This window comes from Coregonus clupeaformis, chromosome 15 (genome assembly GCF_020615455.1).
Source record: "Coregonus clupeaformis isolate EN_2021a chromosome 15, ASM2061545v1, whole genome shotgun sequence".
Classification (NCBI taxonomy): Eukaryota; Metazoa; Chordata; class Actinopteri; order Salmoniformes; family Salmonidae; genus Coregonus; species Coregonus clupeaformis.
Window position 1 is genome coordinate 50,310,960 of NC_059206.1, and position 21,476 is coordinate 50,332,435.

General features: G+C 42.9%; 1 protein-coding gene across 1 annotated transcript in view; it reads right to left on the minus strand.

Annotated features, from left to right (window-relative positions):
• LOC121582834 (exosome RNA helicase MTR4) overlaps nucleotides 1–20,540 on the minus strand; it is a 53,688-nt gene extending 33,148 nt beyond the window's left edge. Inside the window, exons 1-13 of the mRNA XM_041898968.2 lie at nucleotides 20,415–20,540; nucleotides 19,516–19,659; nucleotides 18,564–18,630; nucleotides 18,360–18,422; nucleotides 18,100–18,212; nucleotides 17,311–17,485; nucleotides 16,914–17,129; nucleotides 16,279–16,377; nucleotides 15,328–15,448; nucleotides 15,051–15,182; nucleotides 7,015–7,094; nucleotides 4,268–4,378; nucleotides 3,900–4,001 (exon numbers count right to left, since the gene is read on the minus strand). Coding sequence (XP_041754902.2) covers nucleotides 3,900–4,001; nucleotides 4,268–4,378; nucleotides 7,015–7,094; nucleotides 15,051–15,182; nucleotides 15,328–15,448; nucleotides 16,279–16,377; nucleotides 16,914–17,129; nucleotides 17,311–17,485; nucleotides 18,100–18,212; nucleotides 18,360–18,422; nucleotides 18,564–18,630; nucleotides 19,516–19,659; nucleotides 20,415–20,506 — 1,515 coding nt within the window. The 5' untranslated portion in view covers nucleotides 20,507–20,540. The remainder of the gene's footprint in view (nucleotides 1–3,899; nucleotides 4,002–4,267; nucleotides 4,379–7,014; nucleotides 7,095–15,050; nucleotides 15,183–15,327; nucleotides 15,449–16,278; nucleotides 16,378–16,913; nucleotides 17,130–17,310; nucleotides 17,486–18,099; nucleotides 18,213–18,359; nucleotides 18,423–18,563; nucleotides 18,631–19,515; nucleotides 19,660–20,414) is intronic.
• Nucleotides 20,541–21,476: the final 936 nt, after the last annotated feature.

The following is a 21,476-nucleotide window of genomic DNA, read 5'->3' on the forward strand; positions in this document are numbered from 1 at the left end:
CCTCGCGAGCCTCTTGGACAGCCGCTTCCCTTCTCTCTTTCCTCCACCTCTCTCTTTCCGCTCCTCTTTCTATCTAGCAAATCGCTCTTCTCTCCCTCTCTCTCTCTCCCCATCCCCGAGCCAAAGGGGTAATAATCTAGCCCTTTTATTCCAAACAGCTTGATTCACGACCGTCCCTGTGGCACCCAGCTCCACACATAAACAATACGTGGCTGTTTATCTTACATCAGAGCCTCACTGGCTCCCGCCATGGCTTTATAAAGGCATCACACACAGCGGAAATGATGAGGAAGCCTCAAGATGAGGAGTCAGTCAGACAGAGACAGAAAGAGAGAACTCTGCACTACATCAACCCTTGGTTCATCCGTCAGTCTGGTTACAACATAGCAGGGATTACTCAGATAGAGACATCTGTATTGTGTTTATCCAAACCTAATGATGGCTATTAATCATTCCAGGGAGTGATGAAACTAGGGCTGTGGCGGTCATGAAATTTTGTCAGCCGGTGATTGTCAAGCAAATAACTGCCGGTCTCACGGTAATCAACCGCTAATTAACATAAACACATTTTGCATCTCCTGGCTTCCACGCATAGCCTACAAGCCACTGATGCAGACCATTGGAACGTCTACATTTAAAAAAGTCTAATAAATCCACCACAATAAATCCATTATTTATTTTAGACAGGTCTAAAGAAACATTATATGAAGAAAATCTAGTCTATTTCAGAAGAACAGAATAGGATACTCTGAGGTTGCCTTATGTTAGGCCCTGATCTGGCTATGCCATATGGCTGTGGGCTACACTAGTTCATTTAGCAGACAAGATTTGCTTAGAATTCCGTGGCATTATTTTATAGTATGAAGAAAACAATTGAACATAGCTGAATAAAATAGAAAGGATATTTTCTCCAAAGTATTTGAGGGTGTGTGCACATGCGGCTATTTTGTGTTGAGTGGTTAACAAAGAAACAAGTATTCCTATACACTTAATTTAGTTATTTATGTAACTTTAGCTGTGATACAAACGCTGGGCTATATGTTTAGATTTTTAATACATTCTAAGGCTGCATGATGAGACTAATGATGATTTGAAAAGTTGCATGAAAGGCATGAGCTCTGCTTTGTTTTTGCGCAGGCTGTACACACTTCATCAGTCGCTCATTCACAATTTGACAAGCACTTGATAATGCCTCGAATTTCCCTGCAGCATCACCTTTGTGTGGCCGTAATGCCACACAAACGTAAAAAAAATCCATGCCTTTTGCAGCCAGTGGCCGTTGTGCCCTTGGGCTGAATATAATAATCATAATTCCCTTCTCCCGGCTGGGCGCACCGGGAGCACTGGGAGCACATCTCTCTCACATGGCTCTCCGTCACATGATCGGGTCTTTTTCACAGGCTACAAGTGAAGATGGATACATCGGGGACGCAACTGCATGCGTTCTTATCAAATTGCGAGGCACATACAGAAAAAATTAAGAACTGTCCACATTTACTTTATCAGCCAACAAGATGAGTAGGCCTAACAAACAGTAAAACCCTATGTCCATCTACTATCCCACATTGTATTCTATTCTGTGCGAGAAATAAATATTACAAACATAGTCTGTGACAGTTGTGGGATGCGATAGATCCCAAATTAATACAACCACTAGCATCAAAAAACATTTAAGTAATGAGGCTGACACAACGGATCATAATGTTTAGCTTAAAATGTTGATAAAGCCCTAGATGAAACTGTGTAATGAATAAAATGTCCCCATGAGGAGTCAGTCAGTCACTGACAAATGATATGACCCTGTCTTTACTAACGTGGCACAATCACAGTCCTGGATTTAGCCAGTTAAACAGGACAGATTGGGAATATTGGAAGATCAACTGGACACTTCATTGACTGGAGGGGGAATACGACGACAGTACAGTGCACTATGTACAGGTCCTATGTTCCTCCATGAACTAAGATTATTAATAGGGGTGTGCATCTTTCCCTTTCAAAAACCATTTGATACATATCTACATACATGGGCTCCGATACGATACAGGAACAATACGTTTTAGTTTGAACCGATTCAGTGTAATTCGGTTTGATTAGAGGATCGATGAGATTCGGTTCAATATGATTCGATGCACTAACATTTTCCATTCTAAATTCAAATCTGCTAAAATAATAATAATAAAAAATACATCTGCTGCTGATGCCCCCCCCCACACACACACACTTTTGATCTGACATCTCCCGCTAATTAATTTGTCATTTTTGCAGATTAAAAGTGTAATGTATCAATATGCATCTTTAAAAATGTGCTATGACATAGTCAATGACTATATAGCACAAGTTTGGATTTCACCCCATCTTATAATCGAATGGTTTAGACCACATATGTCAGAGTCAAGGCCCGCGGGCCACATCCGGCCCGCGAGAAGGTTTTTTACGGCCCCTGGGATGATCTTGATTTATTATTAGAACCGGCCCGCAGACCGCAGCAAGCCGGCAGCCCGCAGATCTTTTACACGCACCAATACTACATTTCCCACAATGCAACGGTGACGCACCGAGCAGTAGGCTGCTTCATTTCAATATTTATTGGCACAGCAGTCGTCAGCATCACAGTAAAATTAACTTTCAGATACCCATCAAAAATGGCAAAACGGAAGGTGGACACTGAGAACCGGGGTTTCAAACAAGGTGGGAGTCGGAGTATATGTTCACGGAGGTAGCTGGAAAACCTGTGTGTCTTCTGTGTGGAGAAAGTGTGGCGGTACTGAAAGAGTATAATCTGAGACGACATTATGAAACGAAACACGCGGACAAAAACAAGAATATGGACATGGAACAAAGGCTACAAAAGGCAGAGGAATTAAAACGAGGCCTCAAATCTCGACAGGCTCTGTTCAAAAAGCCAAATCACAAGGCCAGGCTGCTGTCAAGGCCAGTTTTATTTTGGCAGAAGAGATCGCTAAATCAGCCCGGCCATTTACTGAGTAGGTAGTGCTGAACACCTCCACTCAATTCTGAGGATTTCCTCAGCTCAGAGCCTTACCCCGAACATTGATGAACTTGTGGAAAAGATGGGACACCACCAAGTATCACCCTCAACCTCAAACAAGTGAACATTACTGTGCAATCACATATTTAGAGTTTTTACTCAGTTCAAGTTTAAAAGTTAAAGTTTAATATTTGTTTTCACTGCATGTTACTTCTCCTTAAACAAAGTGTTGTTTTTGATTAATAGATTTTTGCACTTTATTTTATTGTATTTCAATCCAATTATATTTTAAAAATATTTCAGTTGAGTGGATGATAGAAAATTGCTATTATTGTTTTTTTCTTTGAAGTAAATTTAGCCCACTTTTGCTAAAATAGAAAATATAGGCTACTGATGGTGCCTTGAATACCGGTTTCTTTCATTTAATGTTCATGTTATGGGGATTTTTATATAAAGGAAATTTGTCTTTTGTGTCTGTTGAAAATTAAAGATTACTGACAGAGCCATAAGAAAATATTGCTTTATTTATCTGATCATATTGGAATATATTTGTTAGGTTTTCAGTAGGTTCAATTAGGTTCACTAGACTATATGCGTCATTTAAAAAATTTTCAATGAACATTCGAACAGTCCGGCCCTCGGCTTGTAGCTAAATTTTTTATTTGGCCCTCCGTCCATTTGACTTTGACACCCCTGGTTTAGACCGTTTGAAAGTTGACCGACTCAGAGTGAGCTTCTCTTCTTCTCTGGCTTTGACCAGCGATTTCCTAACCGACGGTTTGGGGTCCCGAGGACCGATGCACTCATAACCCTAATAACCAGGACCGATGCATATATGTGAATCTTTAAATCCCTAATGATTAAGTAGTAGCTAAGTAAGTAACAGTAGACTTTTTAAAAGGAGTGTTACCCAGCGGAAGTCTTTGCCGTCAAACTTGCGTGCGCTGGTGAACAGGACGGTGCGGGCGGGCATGTTGATGCCCATGGCAAAGGTCTCCGTGGCGAACAAGGCCTGTGGAGAGAGGATAATGTCACATTTAGCACACTCACTCCTATTGAAACACAAAGGAAGGCCTTCGGGTTACAGCCTTTTCACACTACCGAGCTGAGATGAGCAGAGCTGTACTGGCCATAATAGTTGCTGGAACCGTGCTGGAAAGGACAATATCCGAGCCAGCACAGAATGGTTGGGGTCAGAGCCATAGTGTGAAAAGGGTAACTAGTGAATGACAACAGTTGGTATAATTCAAAGTGAGATCCAGGTGAGTTCCAGACTACCTTGAGTAGCCCCTCAGAGAACAGGATCTCGATGGTTTCCTTTAGGATGGGGAGCAGTCCTCCATGATGAATACCTATACCCCTCTTCAGTAGAGGCAGGACGTGCTCCACCTGGAAACACATAGCAAGAATAATCAGACATTTGATTAATAACACATTTCTTGTCAAAGATAGCACAAAGATATGCCAAAGACAGCACAACAAAGCCAAAGCTGGCACAAACTACAATATAAATCAAAGTGAAGCTATACAACAATCAAGTCAGATCAAATGTATACAAAAACTGCTCACACTAGCATGAGCCAGCCATCCATCTCACGGACAATAGAAATAATGTGTCTGTCCTCCTCTGACCCTAGCAGAGCCACGATCACACATGCTTGTGACCATTAACAAGCCTGCTGAGCCGGCTTTCATAGCGTAGCAGCCTTCTCCTTACACCTGTACTACACAACACACCAACGCCCACCGCTGAGTCTAATGAAACTACACTATGAGAAACAACTGCACAGGAGAACAAATCCAATACAGCATGAACATACGGCATTAAGGGAAACGAAAACACTGTGTGTGTGCCACCAGCGGGAGCCACAAAGAAAGAGTGGAAACTTTTACAGCGCCCTCTTAAAAGACGACTTTTAGAACATCCAAAATACCTCACCATGTCACTGAGCGGAGCCATTTCAGAACAAGCTCTCATATTCAGGTTGCTCTTTGCTGTGGCTTAAGTGGTGTGGTTATGATATTCACAGACAACCACAAACAGCAAGGAGACCCAATTTTCACAGACTTCTTTATTAGTGGCGTTCAACGCGATGGGAGACGCATTCCTGGTGCCTCTATTGACATTGCGTTGTGCGTATAAAATGGTTGAGGCGTGTATGAAATAGTGACGCTTCACAGCAGTTAAAAGCTTAGCGTGATGAGAGCTTAGTCCATAAAAGGTCGCTGAAGGAAATGGGGAACGTATTTAATGGCTTACAAGGCGCCAGAAGAAGGCTACCAAATCACTGATTTAAGTGACAACAGCCCTTATTCCAAACAAGCAAATCAGGCTGCTTTCTCTCTGTGTGTGTGAACAGTCAATGTGGGGATAAGACCCCAGGTGTACCGTCACATTCAACTAACCAGAGTATGAGGACCACCAAAATGACGCTGCTGCTACTCTGTTTATTATCTATGCACTTTTTATTTCACCTTTATTTAACCTGCGACCTGGCCAAGATAAAGCAAAGCAGTGCGATAAAAACAGAGTTACATATGGGGTAAAACAAAACGAAGTCAAAAATACAACAGAAAATATATATACAGTGTGTGCAAATGTAGCAAGTTATGGAGGTAAGGCAATAAATAGGCCATAGTGCAAAATAATTACAATTAGTATTAACACTGGAATGATAGATGTGCAAGAGATGATGTGCAAATAGAGATACTGGGTTGCAAATGAGCAAAATAAATAACAATATGGGGATGAGGTAGTTGGGTGGGCTAATTTCAGATGGGCTGTGTACAGGTGCAGTGATCGGTAAGCTGCTCTGACAACTGATGCTTAAAGTTAGTGAGGGAGATAAGTGTCTCCAGCTTCAGAGATTTTTGCAATTCGTTTACCTCTACCTACATGTACATATTACCTCAATTACGTTGACTAACCTGTGCCCCCGCACATTGACTCTGTACCGGTACCCCCTCGCTACTGTTATTTTATTGCTGCTCTTTAATTTTTAAGTTATTTTTCTTAAAACTACATTGTTGGTTAAGGGCTTGTAAGTAAGTATTTCACTGTAAGGTTGTGTCACCTGTTGCATGTGACAAACAAAATTGTATTTTATTTTATTTGAGCTTTGCTGTGGTAATCCTTAATATGTTGCCTCTGGCTGAAGTGGCTATATGTATACTGAACAAAAACATAAACGCAACATCCAAAGTGTTGGTCCCATGTTTCATGAGCTGAAATAAAAGATCACAGATACATTTTACATATGCATAAAAAGCTTATTTCTCTCAACTGTTGTGCACAAATGTGTTTACATCCCTGTTAGTGAACATTTCTCCTCTGCCAAGATAATCCATCCACCTGACAGGCACATCAAGAAGCTGATTAAACAGCATGATCATTACACAGGTGCACCTTGTGCTGGGGACAATAAAAGGCCACTAAAATGTGCAGTTGTGTCACACAACACAATACCACAGATGTCTCAAGTTGAGGGCGCATGCAGTTGGAATGCTGACTGCAGGAATGTCCACCAGAGCTGTTGCCAGAGAATTGAATGTTCATTTGTCTACCATAAGCCACCTCCAACGTCATTTTAGAGAATTTGGCCATACGTCCAACCGGCCTCACAACCGCAGACCACATGTAACCACGCCAGCCCAGGACCGCCACATCTGGCTTCTTCACCTGCGGGATCGTCTGAGACCAGCCACCAGGACAGCTGGTGAAACTGCGGAGTATTTCTGTCTGTAATAAAGCCTTTTTGTGGGGGAAAACACATTTTGATAGGCTGGGCCTGGCTCCTCAGTGCGTGGGCCTGGCTCCCAAGTGAGTGGGCCTATGCCCTCCCAGGCCCATCCATGGCTGCGCCCCTGCCCATTCATGTGAAATCCATAGATTAGGGCCTAATTAATTCATTTCAATTGACTGATTTCCTTATATGAACTTTAACTCAGTAAAATCGTTGAAATTGTATGTTGCATTCATATTTTTGTTCAGCATATTTTCAAATAAATCTATGAGAAGTACTCACCTGAGGCAGCTTCTTGTCGTCGTCTGACAGACAGTCTACAGCATTGTTGAACACCTCCTCCACAAGCTTCTTTTCCTCATCTGGAAAAAAATGGAACAGATTTAGATATTCATTTACACATTTACTTAACAATCAGACTTGTATCGTGTGCCTTCTGCCACCTGACCAATGGAGTGGAGTCACTAAAGCTAAACATTATCCTTCTGACAGAGCAGGGAGTGTGTTTTGTTCTGTCTGAGGCCAATGTTGAATACTTTGTAAAAGTACAGAAATGTACTGTTTGATAGACTGGTGGATCCTATGTCATTGGAAGATAAAGAAAGTAGTTTGGATGTGATAAGAGTAAGTCTTGGCTTCTCAACCATTACATTTACATTTTAGTCATTTAGCAGACGCTCTTATCCAGAGCGACTTACAGTTAGTGAATACATCTTTTTTTATACTGGCCCCCCGTGGGAATCGAACCCGCAACCCTGGCGTTGCAAATGCCATGCTCTATCAACTGAGCTACATCCCTGCCGGCCATTCCCTCCCCTACCCTGGACGACGCTGGGCCAATTGTGCGCCGCCCATGAGTCTCCCGGTCGCGGCCGGCTGCGACAGAGCCTGGATGCAATAGAAGTCGACGGTGTAATAGAAGTCGATTGAGAAAGAGATGCGTAATTAAGCCCCATTCTGTGTGAATCGTGGACGCTTTGTAGGTCTGACGCAGATCTGATAACCCTTAAATATTTACATATATTCCACACCACAAAGACTAAGCCACAGGCGTCAAACTCATTCCATGGAGGGCTGTGTGTGCACGTTCACGCCTCCCTTGTACTTAATTGATCAATCAAGGACACTCATTTGTATTAACTCCCCTCACCTGGTTGTCTAGGTGTTAATTGGACACAAATTGAAAGGATATAAAACAAGCAGACACTACCCTCAATGAAATGAGTTTGGTGTAAGCCAATGTGCATCAGATAGTGTGCCTCTCCTCACCCTCCACCAACTGCCTGTCACAGATGTACGCCTAACCACGGCTGGCTCTCTAGTTGAGTAATGGTTCCTCAGGGTATTGCTGTAAGTGCCCGTAGTACGGCTGTGCCACTGCCCGCAGCTCCCTGAGAAGTGAGGACAGTCTCAGGGCAGCAGTAAAAACACATGGACAGAATGACAGAACAAGAGAGCAAGCAGACAAACCACAGCCAGAGCAGGCTGTTTTGGCTCTGAGGCCTCAAAACAGAAACACTCACGTTAAACTCTAAACACACAACCACATAACTGCTACGCGACCATCAGCACAAGAGGAGCCTGTATAGTGTTACAGAGCTAGCGGTCAGCATGACCACACCAGCACTAGCGATAGTCACACCGCTATATACAGTGGGGGAAAAAAAGTATTTAGTCAGCCACCAATTGTGCAAGTTCTCCCACTTCAAAAGATGAGAGGCCTGTAATTTTCATCATAGGTACACGTCAACTATGACAGACAATTTGAGAAACTTTTTACCAGAAAATCACATTGTAGGATTTTTAATTTATTTATTTGAAAATTATGGTGGAAAATTAGTATTTGGTCACCTACAAACAAGCAAGATTTCTGGCTCTCACAGACCTGTAACAACTTCTTTAAGAGGCTCCTCTGTCCTCCACTCGTTACCTGTATTAATGGCACCTGTTTGAACTTGTTATCAGTATAAAAAGACACCTGTCCACAACCTCAAACAGTCACACTCCAAACTCCACTATGGCCAAGACCAAAGAGCTGTCAAAGGACACCAGAAACAAAATTGTAGACGTGCACCAGACTGGGAAGACTGAATCTGCAATAGGTAAGCAGCTTGGTTTGAAGAAATCAACTGTGGGAGCAATTATTAGGAAATGGAAGACATACAAGACCACTGATAATCTCCCTAGATCTGGGGCTCCACGCAAGATCTCACCCCGTGGGTGAGTCAAAATGATCACAAGAACGGTGAGCAAAAATCCCAGAACCACATGGGGGGACCTAGTGAATGACCTGCAGAGAGCTGGGACCAAAGTAACAAAGTCTACCATCAGTAACACACTACGCCGCCAGGGACTCAAATCCTGCAGTGCCAGACGTGTCCCCCTGCTTAAGCCAGTACATGTCCAGGCCCGTCTGAAGTTTGCTAGAGTGCATTTGGATGATCCAGAAGAGGATTGGGAGAATGTCATATGGTCAGATGAAACCAAAATAGAACTTTTTGGTAAAAACTCAACTCGTCGTGTTTGGAGGACAAAGAATGCTGAGTTGCATCCAAAGAACACCATACCTACTGTGAAGCATGGGGGTGGAAACATCATGCTTTGGGGGCTGTTTTTCTGCAAAGGGACCAGGACGACTGATCCGGTAAAGGAAAGAATGAATGGGGCCATGTATCGTGAGATTTTGAGTGAAAACCTCCTTCCATCAGCAAGGGCATTGAAGATGAAACGTGGCTGGGTCTTTCAGCATGACAATGATCCCAAACACACCGCCCGGGCAACGAAGGAATGGCTTCATAAGAAGCATTTCAAGGTCCTGGAGTGGCCTAGCCAGTCTCCAGATCTCAACCCCATAGAAAATCTTTGGAGGGAGTTGGAAGTCCGTGTTGCCCAGCGACAGCCCCAAAACATCACTGCTCTAGAGGAGATCTGCATGGAGGAATGGGCCAAAATACCAGCAACAGTGTGTGAAAACCTTGAAGACTTACAGAAAACGTTTGACCTGTGTCATTGCCAACAAAGGGTATATAACAAAGTAGAGAAACTTTTGTTATTGACCAAGTACTTATTTTCCACCATAATTTGCAAATAAATTCATAAAAAATCCTACAATGTCATTTTCTGGAAAAAATACTCATTTTGTCTGTCATAGTTGACGTGTACCTATGATGAAAATTACAGGCCTCTCTCATCTTTTTAAGTGGGAGAACTTGCACAATTGGTGGCTGACTAAATACTTTTCCCCCCACTGTACAGTACCAGTCAAAGGTTTGGACACACCTACTCATTCAAGGGTTTTTCTTTATTTTTACTATTTTCTACATTGTAGAATAATAGTGAAGACATCAAAACTATGAAATAACACATATGGAATCATGTAGTAACCAAAAAAGTGTTAAATCAAAATAAATGTTATATTTGAGATTATTCAAATAGCCACCCTTTGCCTTGATGCACACTCTTGGCATTCTCTCAACCAGCTTCACCTGGAATGCTTTTCCAACAGTCTTGAAGGAGTTGGCTGCTTTTCCTTCACTCTGCGTCCGACTCATCCCAAACCATCTCAATTGGGTTAAGGTCGGGTGATTGTGGAGGCCAGGTCATCTGATGCAGCACTCCATCACTCTCCTTATTGGTCAAATAGCCCTTACACAGCCTGGAGGTGTGTTGGGTCATTGTCCTGTTGAAAAACAAACGATAGTCCCACTAAGCGCAAACCAGATGGGATGGCGTATCGCTGCAGAATGCTGTGGTAGCCATGCTGGTTAAGTGTGCCTTGAATTCTAAATAAATCACAGACAGTGTCACCAGCAAAGCACCCCCACACCATCTCCATGCTTCACGGTGGGAACCACACATCCGGAGATCATCCGTTCACCTACTCTGCGTCTCACAAAGACACGGTGGTTGAAACCAAAAATCCACCGGTCTAATGTCCATTGCTCGTGTTTCTTGGCCCAAGCAAGTTTTTTTGTTATTGGTGTCCTTTAGTAGTGATTTCTTTGCAGCAATTCGACCATCAAGGCCTGATTCACACAGTCTCCTCTGAACAGTTGATGTTGAGATGTGTCTGTTACTTGAACTCTGTGAAGCATTTATTTAGGATGCAATTTCTGAGGCTGGTAACCAATTAACTTATCCTCTGCAGCAGAGGTAACTCTGGGTCTTCCATTCCTGTGGCGGTTCTCATGAGAGCCAGTTTCATCATAGCGCTTGATGGTTTTTGCAACTGCACTTGAAGAAACTTTCAAAGTTCTTGAAATTTTCCAGATTGACTGACCTTCATGTCTTAAAGTAATGATGGACTGTCGTTTCTCTTTGCTTATTTGAGCTGTTCTTGCCATAATATGGACTTGGTCTTTTACCAAATAGGGCTATCTTCTGTATACAACCCCTACCTTGTCACAACACAACTGATTGGCTCAAACGCATTAAGAAGGAAAGAAATTCCACAATTTAACTTTTAATAAGGCACATCTGTTAATTGAAATGCATTCCAGGTGACTACCTCATGAAGCTGGTTGAGAGAATGCCAAGAGTGTGCAAAGCTGTCATCAAGGCAAAGGGTGGCTATTTGAAGAATCTCAAATATAAAATATATTTTGATTTGTTTAACACTTTTTTGGTTACATTATTCCATATGTGTTATTTCATAGTTTTGATGTCTTCACTATTATTATACAATAGAACAAAAATAAAGAAAAACCATTGAATGAGTAGGTGTCCAAACTTTTGACTGGTACTGTAGATAGTAACCAGGTCAGCACCAGAAACGTATTACCATTTATTATAAAGCCCGTCTGTCTGATGCTCTTGGCAGCCTGGTCAAGTGATATACTATTTATTTAACAGTGTGACTATCAGATGATAACCATTACATACTGAACAAAAATATAAACTCAGTGGCCTCCCGAGTGGCACAGCAGTCTAAGACACTGCCTCGCAGTGCTTGAGGCGTCACTACAGACCTACGTTCAATCCCAGGCTGAGTCACATCCTGCCGTGACCGGGAGACCCATGAGGCGGCGCACAATTGGCCCAGCGTCATCCGGGTTAGGGGAGGGTTTGGCTGGCCAGGATGTCCTTGGCCCATCGCGCTCTAGCGACTCCTTGTGGCGGGCCGAGCGCCTGCAAGCTGACTAGGTCGCCAGGTGTACAGTGTTTCCTCTGACACATTGGTGCGGATGGCTTCTGAGTTAAGCGAGCAGTGTGTCAAGAAGCAGGGTCGTGTTTTGGAGGACACATGGCTCTCGACCATCGCCTCTCCTGAGTCCATACGCACAAAAAGCTTATTCCTCTAATTTTGTGAACAAATTTGTTTACATCCCTGTTAGTGAGCATTTCTCCTTTGCCAAGATCTCACCCCGTGGGGTCAAAATGATCACAAGAACGGTGAGCAAAAATCCCAGAACCACACGGTGGGCCCTAGTGAATGACCTGCAGAGAGCTGGGACCAAAGTAACAAAGCCTACCATCAGTAACACACTACGCCGCCAGGGACTCAAATCCTGCAGTGCCAGACGTGTCCCCCTGCTTAAGCCAGTACATGTCCAGGCCCGTCTGAAGTTTGCTAGAGTGCATTTGGATGATCCAGAAGAGGATTGGGAGAATGTCATATGGTCAGATGAAACCAAAATAGAACTTTTTGGTAAAAACTCAACTCGTCGTGTTTGGAGGACAAAGAATGCTGAGTTGCATCCAAAGAACACCATACCTACTGTGAAGCATGGGGGTGGAAACATCATGCTTTGGGGCTGTTTTTCTGCAAAGGGACCAGGACGACTGATCCGTGTAAAGGAAAGAATGAATGGGGCCATGTATCGTGAGATTTTGAGTGAAAACCTCCTTCCATCAGCAAGGGCATTGAAGATGAAACGTGGCTGGGTCTTTCAGCATGACAATGATCCCAAACACACCGCCCGAGCAACGAAGGAGTGGCTTCTTAAGAAGCATTTCAAGGTCCTGGAGTGGCCTAGCCAGTCTCCAGATCTCAACCCCATAGGAGGGAGTTGAAAGTCTGTGTTGCCCAGCGACAGCCCCAAAACATCACTGCTCTAGAGGAGATCTGCATGGAGGAATGGGCCAAAATACCAGCAACAGTGTGTGAAAACCTTGTGAAGACTTACAGAAAATGTTTGACCTGTGTCATTGCCAACAAAGGGTATATAACAAAGTATTGAGAAACTTTTGTTATTGACTAAATACTTATTTTCCACCATAATTTGCAAATAAATTCATAAATAATCCTACAATGTGATTTTCTGGAGAGAAAAATTCTCATTTTGTCTGTCATAGTTGACGTGTACTTATGATGAATATTACAGGCCTCTCTCATCTTTTTAAGTGGGAGAACTTGCACAATTGGTGGCTGACTAAATACTTTTTTTCCCCACTGTAATAGCTAGCCTAAACCTGAAAACAGGCCAGCAGCTCTGTTTCTATAAATACTACTAATACGAAACTACGTCTTAGCCCACAACAGTGCTGCTGCTTATTTCAAAAATGGTTCAGAAAAGAGCAAATGGAAAACAAAAAGTATTTGACGTTCCATAATATAGCCACGTCACTCTTTGGAACGACAGCAGAGGAGAGCACTAGCACTGTCTAGAATGGTCTCGAGGAGTTCTCATAAAATCTTCAGTATAAATCCCACATTGTATATGTACGGCTTAGTCAGATTGTTTGTGTAAATAGAACATCTTACACAAGATGATTCGGTGTCAGTGTGTTGCAAGTGAAAGAGAAAAGGCACAATGTCTAAATATTTGCTCTGAACTGAAACACATGCTGAAGTGAATTCCATTACAAACAGAATCTGCCTGTGGTCAGGCTGGGGGAGATAGAAACCTATGTTGCCAAGGGCCTGGCTCCAGTCAAGCAAAGAGAAATTTGCTCCATATTTATCAACACACTGTCTTCTCTCCTCCCTCTGAGACTGACTGGGCAGTAACACCATAATGCATCTTTTCACTAGAAGTGGATCAGTGAACATCTAAAAACAGCTGCGAAAGCACAATACCCATATTCATATCACCCCGATAAGAGATTGTTCACATAATGCCCAGTGGAAAGAGAGCATTTGGTGTTGTTGCACGTAACTGACTTAAATCGAATCACACACAAAAGTGTGAAGATTCGCAAGCTATGCAGGACGGACTCGGACTGGTGTTTTTCACAGTTAGGTCTAACCAATTAGATCTGCAGCCCAGATTCATCCTGCTGCTCAGGGTCATCATGCAACGAATCAGCACAGGCTGCATAACCTATTTGCAGAGAGTGTGTAGTCGAGTATTGGGTGGCAAATCTATGGCTGCATTTGAAATGGCACCCCATTCCCTATATAATGCACTACTTTTAGTGTCTGTCCGAAATGGCACTATATACGGAATAGGGTGCTATTTGGGACAGATGCTATGCATTTCCAGCACACAGAAAGTGTGTAGTCAAGTGTTGAGTGGCATGCTGTGTGTTCACATCAGTGGGTTTACTTAGCAATGTATGTCACCCCCCAAGGAGAGCAGAGGAGAGAGAACATTGAGTTATGTGTACAGTTAATAGAAAACATTACATTGAATGACTTGAGTGAAACCGATGATTAAAAACACCCTTAGCAAACTTCATTACATTTACATTTTAGTCATTTAGCAGACGCTCTTATCCAGAGCGACGTACAGTTAAGTGAGTGCATACATTTAAAAAAAAATTACAAATCATACTGGCCCCCCGTGGGAATCGAACCCACAACCCTGGCGTTGCAAACGCCATGCTCTATCAACTGAGCTACATCCCTGCCGGCCATTCCCTCCCCTACCCTGGACGACGCTGGGCCAATTGTGCGCCGCCCCATGGGTCTACCGGTCGCGGCCGACTACGACAGAGCCCGGATTCGAACCAGGATCTCTAGTGGCACAGCCTTAGACCACTGCGCCACTTGAGTGATGCCAATGATTAAAAACACCCGTAGCAAACTTCATGACATGTCCCACCTTTCGAGGGAGTACATCAAATCAAATTTTATTTGCCACATGTGCCGAATACAACAGGTACAACATTACATTTTGTTAAGTAAAGAAAATAAAAGCAAATAACTAAAGAGCAGCAGTAAAATAAACTAACTGAACTTCTCCAATAAGAAACACCCCTTTTCCATTGAAAAGCACTTTGCTACAGTGTGCCCTAATGAATTCCAATTAGGACACAGTGTTACCCATCCCACTCATTGAAGGAGTAGCTACCGCTATAGAAGTCGAGCTTGGACACCTGGGAGTATCGTTAGAGTTAGGCTATTATACTGTATATTTCTATGGGGAGAACTATACCTGTGTTGAAGTCGAGCTTGGACACCTGCAGGGCATAGGCCTCACACTCCTTCTTACTGAAGCTAAAGATGATGACAGGCTGGAAGTTCCTCTCCATGATCATCTTAACAATCTTAAACACGTTGGATGGCCCTAAGGAGAAACACAACCACGCTGAAAAAAAGCAACCCTTTTGCAACCCTAATTTAGATGTCACAATCTCCTGACAACACTACTCACAAATACTTGTGGTATTCTAAAATCACATCATGGTTTATCGGTCTTAAATCACACACACCTCGTGTCCCTCCTTTGCGTCCCTTGGGGTCCCATTTGCCCCCCCCGCTGCTGCCTCCAGAGTCGCCAGTGTCTCTCAGCACCTGCATGGCCGTGTTGAAGTTGTCCTCCCTGAACTCTCCCTTGAGGAGACAAGACAAGCAAAGGATCAATAGCCAAACCTAACCCTACAGTAGACCAGGCAGACAAACTGGCCTCATTTCACATTCTATAACAAACCGACTAAGATCTAAACACAACTCAGGTGGGTCTTGTGTGGTAAAGTATAAAACTTATTTACAGCATTTTTTATTCACAGACCCTTGGCAGTGAGATTCTTGTGTGTTTAGTACCTAATGAGAGTAAACTCTATATACATTTTATTTGTTGAAAATATGAAATATGTCAGTGATGTGGGATGCAGTCTAATAACAAATCATAACAGTCAGAATCTTTGACGTTATGCACCTGGCCCCATTACTCAACACATCGGTCATTCCTAGAGGTGTGAATGGTTCATACTCTAAACTACTAATTGTATGCTTAGCCTAGTACCTAACACCATGTTTAGTCACTGACCGACATTGTAAACCAAACCTAAATAATGAAGTGCGTGGAATTCTGTATGTTCCCAGCACTGTAACCTATCTGAGCTGGGTTTCCCAAAAGCAAGGTAGCACTAAGATTATTTAAACTACATTGAAACTAAATTGACAAAATTATTATCTTAGTGCTACGATGCTTTTGGGAAACCCTGGTCTGTTAGGTCAACACAGTGAGGCAAGCAATGCTCAACACAGCACTAGATTATCTTTACTGATACATCTATCAAATTATTGTACAAGGAACCGAATTAAGGATATTCCCACTGTGACAGGGTGTGCATTATCTCACTGTGTCGTAAATGTAGAATGTAATGTATTGTCGTCCGAGTCAAGACAGAAGAAACCTCTAGCTTTGTGAATTTCCTTACGTTCTCATCCACCACAAGGTGAAGTCCGTCGCCACCTGCTGGGAAGATGTAGTGCTGCAGGGGGGTGGGCCGGAAGTCTGTGTACACCACATGACAGGGCTGCATGGGGACAGGAGGAAGTCAACAGCACAATCCCTGAAATTCTTTTAAACCATTTTATTAAAACAATTACGCTTGATGCATGGCTATGCAGGTAAAATAAAAAATATATGCTTATAGGAGACAAGAACAAGTCAATTGTATGAGCACCTCAACACAATCCCTGAAGATTGTTAAACAACTGAATGGAATCAAATGATGCTTGATACACATGTAAGCAGATAAGGGATATTTTTGGCTGTGTGTTCTCAGCCTTCAAAATGGAGATGCCAATGTTGTGGCCCTGCCTTCTGCTGACTGAGGTTGATCTGGCATTGGAATGAGACCGGCAGCTGATCACTAGACAGGGCAGGGGTAAGGGAAATACATTGTAGGGTAGTCCCAACCAGGTCTTGATGAACCTGGGACCTTTTAACTGTCAACCCAACACCTTAGCCCAAGAGATTCAAACCCCTTGACGAGGTCTCTAGTTGTTGGGTTAAGGTCGCTCCATGGTAGCCTATACACATTGATAAAAGTCAATAAAAAAAATGAACCTGTTTGTGGAGGTGGCAGATCCATTCAGCGAACTGCTTGGCGTTTGGGATGGTGGCGGACAGGAAGACATAGTGGACGTTGTCGGGAAGCAGGATGATGGTCTCCTCCCACACCACGCCACGCTCGGCATCTCTCATGTAATGGATCTCATCAAAGATGACCCAGGCCACCTCTCTCATGACCTCTGACCCTCGGTACAACATGCTCCTCAGGATCTGAAACACAGAAACAAATGAAATATGTCATAATATATTTGATAATATTCAATTAGATATACTAATATCACTAGAGAAAAACGTAAGTACAACTTAGTCATATTCTAGCTCAGCCTAAAGACACAGTAGAGATTGTTGGAGAGAATAATGTAATTATAAATGGGACGCTGCAATGTCATACTTCAGTAGTCATGATGAGGCAGGAGGCAGTGGGGTTGATGGTGACATCACCGGTCATCAGGCCAACATCCTGGAACTCTTCGTACATCTCTCTGTACTTCTGGTTACTCAGGGCTTTGATGGGGCTGGTGAAGATGACCCTCTGCTTCTCCCTCAGAGCTAGAGCTATGGCATACCTGGATGAGGAGGAGGAGGGAGGGGAGAAGGGAGGGAAAGTGAGTAAGAGGCTTTTTTCTGAATCAAAATGGGTCTTAGGTGGTGTGTGTGGTGGGGGCGTGGCCAATGGCGAGGTCACCGACCGAACATTTTAGAGGCCCTCCTGTTGGCTGCAGTGACAATTTAGCTGTTTTAAAGCTAATTTCCTGCAATTCTAGACATTTTGCAATTGCTTATGCTATAACATTAGAACAAATTCAAATGGGGGCCATGACATAAATACTCCTGAATGCATCATTTTGATTGTCACTGAGTGTCTAGCTTTTAATGTAGTGATTGTCAGTTCTCAAAGATGATCTTATTTTAAAATGCATACATACTTTATATCTGGTTTTAGTTGTTTAAGTTTACACTGAAAATAGTTTTGGATGGAAAAAATGTTTTCTTAAAAAACACTGCTGTATACAGTCCAGTCACATCCCAAACACGCAAAACATCTGAACACACTCATACCCTTTTCACACCATCTTGCTGACCCGATACATACTGTGCTGCACAGTACATTACAGCTTGGCTTAGTTCGGCCAAACTCTGTAGTGTTAAAACTAAAAGGGTATCAGTGTATCAAACTCACTCTGCACAGACAGTCTTTCCTGCAGAGGTGTGGGCAGACACAAGCACTGACTGGCTGTTATCGATACACAGAATGGCCTCACGTTGGAAGGGATCCAGAACGAAGGGGTACTCCTACAAAAGAGATCAGTTTGATGTTAGCAGGAACATAGATGGTTGGACTGGAGTCACTTGACAAGGCCATGTTGAAGGCCATGAGTTTCAGACTGTGCTCTCAAAGTATCCCTATCCAATCAGTGGACTGATGTACCGTTACAGTACCTTTGCTGCTTTCCCCACACGAGGCTTTAACTGCGTGAACTCCTCATTGGCTGGTAGGGCCACCTGTTCAGGTAAGGAAAGCAGATTTTCAGTAAAGGGAACCAAGTTGTAATTTTGGGATATAGGCCTACCTAGGTTTCATAAATGAATACAAAAAATGAAGTCATTAAATTCATATTTCAAAAGTCCTGTGAGCACGCTTACCTCGTGATTGCATCCTTCCACTGTCTCAACCGGCTCCACCTTCACCTTGGGCATGCAGTCGGCAAGACTGAAAATGGGAGTTACACATTCATTAGTATTCAATCCATTAACCAACAATGAGAAGAATTCACATTTCTTTGCAGATCATATAGTCATGAAGCGAATTGTGTCTATAACAAGGAATCACAACACTTAACACCAGACAATAATACTAATCTAGCCTCGTCATATTTTTCTTTGTTCTTTTTTTCTAATGAGTGTGGCAGTCGGTAGCGATGAAAGATAGAGTGTGCAGAAATAGCAGTGGGCTGGATTAGAACCCCTGCTGCAGCGGTAGCTATATCTAATTGGACAGACGAAGGAGTCTTCTGTAGGGGGGAGTTTTGTTAAGAGCCCCGACATTCGGTCTGAACAGTAACACGCATCGCTTGTGGTACGGTTTTGGAAGCATAAGGGCCTTATCCTTCATATCGAAGAGGGTTAGGGTTCCCTCATGGCCATGTTACAGCACTATTTTACAGAAAAACAGACAAAAGACAAAGTGGACTACATGTGTTAATGAGCTATTTGTGTCCCTGAACACCTGTGTGTAAACAGAAGACAGACGCCACAAAACGTGTTGTCACCAACAAATACTGTCGGCTGCAACTGTGTTAAAACTGGTTAAAACAGTACCCAGTAAGTGTGTATTTTGCATTGTGAAATTAATTTGATGTGATTTTAAAGGTATTTATGTTTGAAGAACCATACCGCAATTGAGAATTGATTCACGTTTAGATGGAGTATTCGGCCGGTTTTTTTGCTTCCAGAGCCAATTCGCCATTTAAACTGAACATGTGAGGTCCTTGGTCTAACGTTAGGCTCCTTTAGTCCAATATTGGGCTAATCCAGAGGCAGCGGTTTAGACCACCCTTGCCCACAAATCTAGCCTTGTTCAAAGTCATAATCTTACTTGATCTCTTCTGTAGAAACAGTCTCCAGTTTAGCCTTCTTTCCAAACACCACCTCGTCTGTCCCGTTGTTGTCTGCTTCCCGCTTACTCTTGGCTGCAGAGAACTCGTCCTTTCCTCCTTTGCCATTTTTACTGGTTGATTTCCTAATGGGGGAGAATATTTTACGGTACTGTTACTTTAAGAAAGAAACAAGTAGATTATCTGCAGCCCCATATAATAATAATATGCCATTTAGCAGACGCTTTTATCCAAAGCGACTTACAGTCATGCGTGCATACATTTTTGTGTATGGGTGGTCCCGGGGATCGAACCCACTACCTTGGCGTTACAAGCGCCGTGCTCTACCAGCTGAGCTACAGAGGACCACCATATGTTGGTAGGAATCATTCCTCGCCAATATCTGGCTGTTATTTAAATAATTTACATGGCATCGAGCTAAGTAACATAGACCTGCCAATCAAAATGATCTCAGATATGAAATCCAGGACAATACCACCACTTCTATCTAATACCTACATATGACTGAGACAACTGTGTTTGTGTGTGTGGATGGAGTACCAGGTAAGATAAACAGTTGACTCACTAGACTGCATCCTATATCACTAACATATTTCACATTTTCAACAAATAAAAAGTGGCGAGAGTTTATTCTCAATAGCTAGGTAGTAAACACAAATCAATCTAACTACCAAGGGTCTGGGATTAAACAAATACAACGCCGGTGTAAACGTGGGCAATGTGCTTTAGCTAGCTAGATACTGTAGCATTACCATTGAGGTCTAACGTTAGCTACTGTAAGACATGATGCTGTCTGCGCGTGTTCTCATTTGATAGTTGTCTATGTCACTACTTGAACTGAAAATCTTCCTAACTGAGTGAAAACCCATAACATACATACCCCTTTTCAGGTATCGCGGGTTTCTTTTTAGTTGAAGTTGTTTGTTCTTCATCAAACACGCTGAACAAATCGTCACCAAAGGCATCCGCCATGATTGCAAGAGGAAAGCACACAGATCCCACAATGCAAAAGTATCCGCAATGTCACTTCCTGTACGGCATCCGGAAACAACCAATTCATAACACGCGAAAAATATTTTAAAACGCGTTTTATTATTCGGAAAACTAGCCACAGTATTATCAAAGACAGTACAGAATGACGATAGGCTAAAACGGAAATCCCCGATCACACTTGTAGGTCACGGGCGTCTCGCGCCAAACTGCGCATGTGCAGGCTGTCAAATAAAAGGCACTCCATCAATATAAAGTTGTTTTTGACGAAAATGCAAACGTGTCAGTTTGTCACTCTCACAAGATTGGAGTAATAACATGTTCAGCTACTTAAGACATTGGCTCGAATCTAGGTTGTGCCTTTAGATTTCGAGAAAATGAACAACTCTCATTGACTTCTCAAACCCCAAACCCCGGTCTTGTCTGTTTGTCTGTTTCGCAAGCGTTCCCAGAAGTCTTGCGATGTTGCGCCTCTGGTTTTATAATTCTCTGGTGATATATTAGCGGTCCGCAAATCAACGTTAAAGGTGCATGCCGCCACCTAATGTGCTGGAGTGTGTGGTCAATCACAGTTTACAACATTTCTAAATCCTCCTACCTAACTAGGCACTTCTGAGAAAATAAAAATGAGCCCTACAAACTTCTAATAGACCCTCCCCCATCCCCCAAATCCCTTCCAACCTCAATGACCCTACAACACATGCTCCACCGTTTCATCGACCATACACTCCAGACACACACCATTCACATGCTTGCCAACCAGATGTAATGACGAGTTCAATGTACAATGTCCTAAGCGCAATTGAGCAAACACCACCTCTTCCTTCCTAATCTGACCATTGAATCTTGATCCACCAACCTTTCTTTGGAGGGCATATAAATGCCAGCCCTTGTGCTCAGAGTCGCATCTCTTCTGCCACATTTCTATCAAAATGGCTCTGATCTTACATTT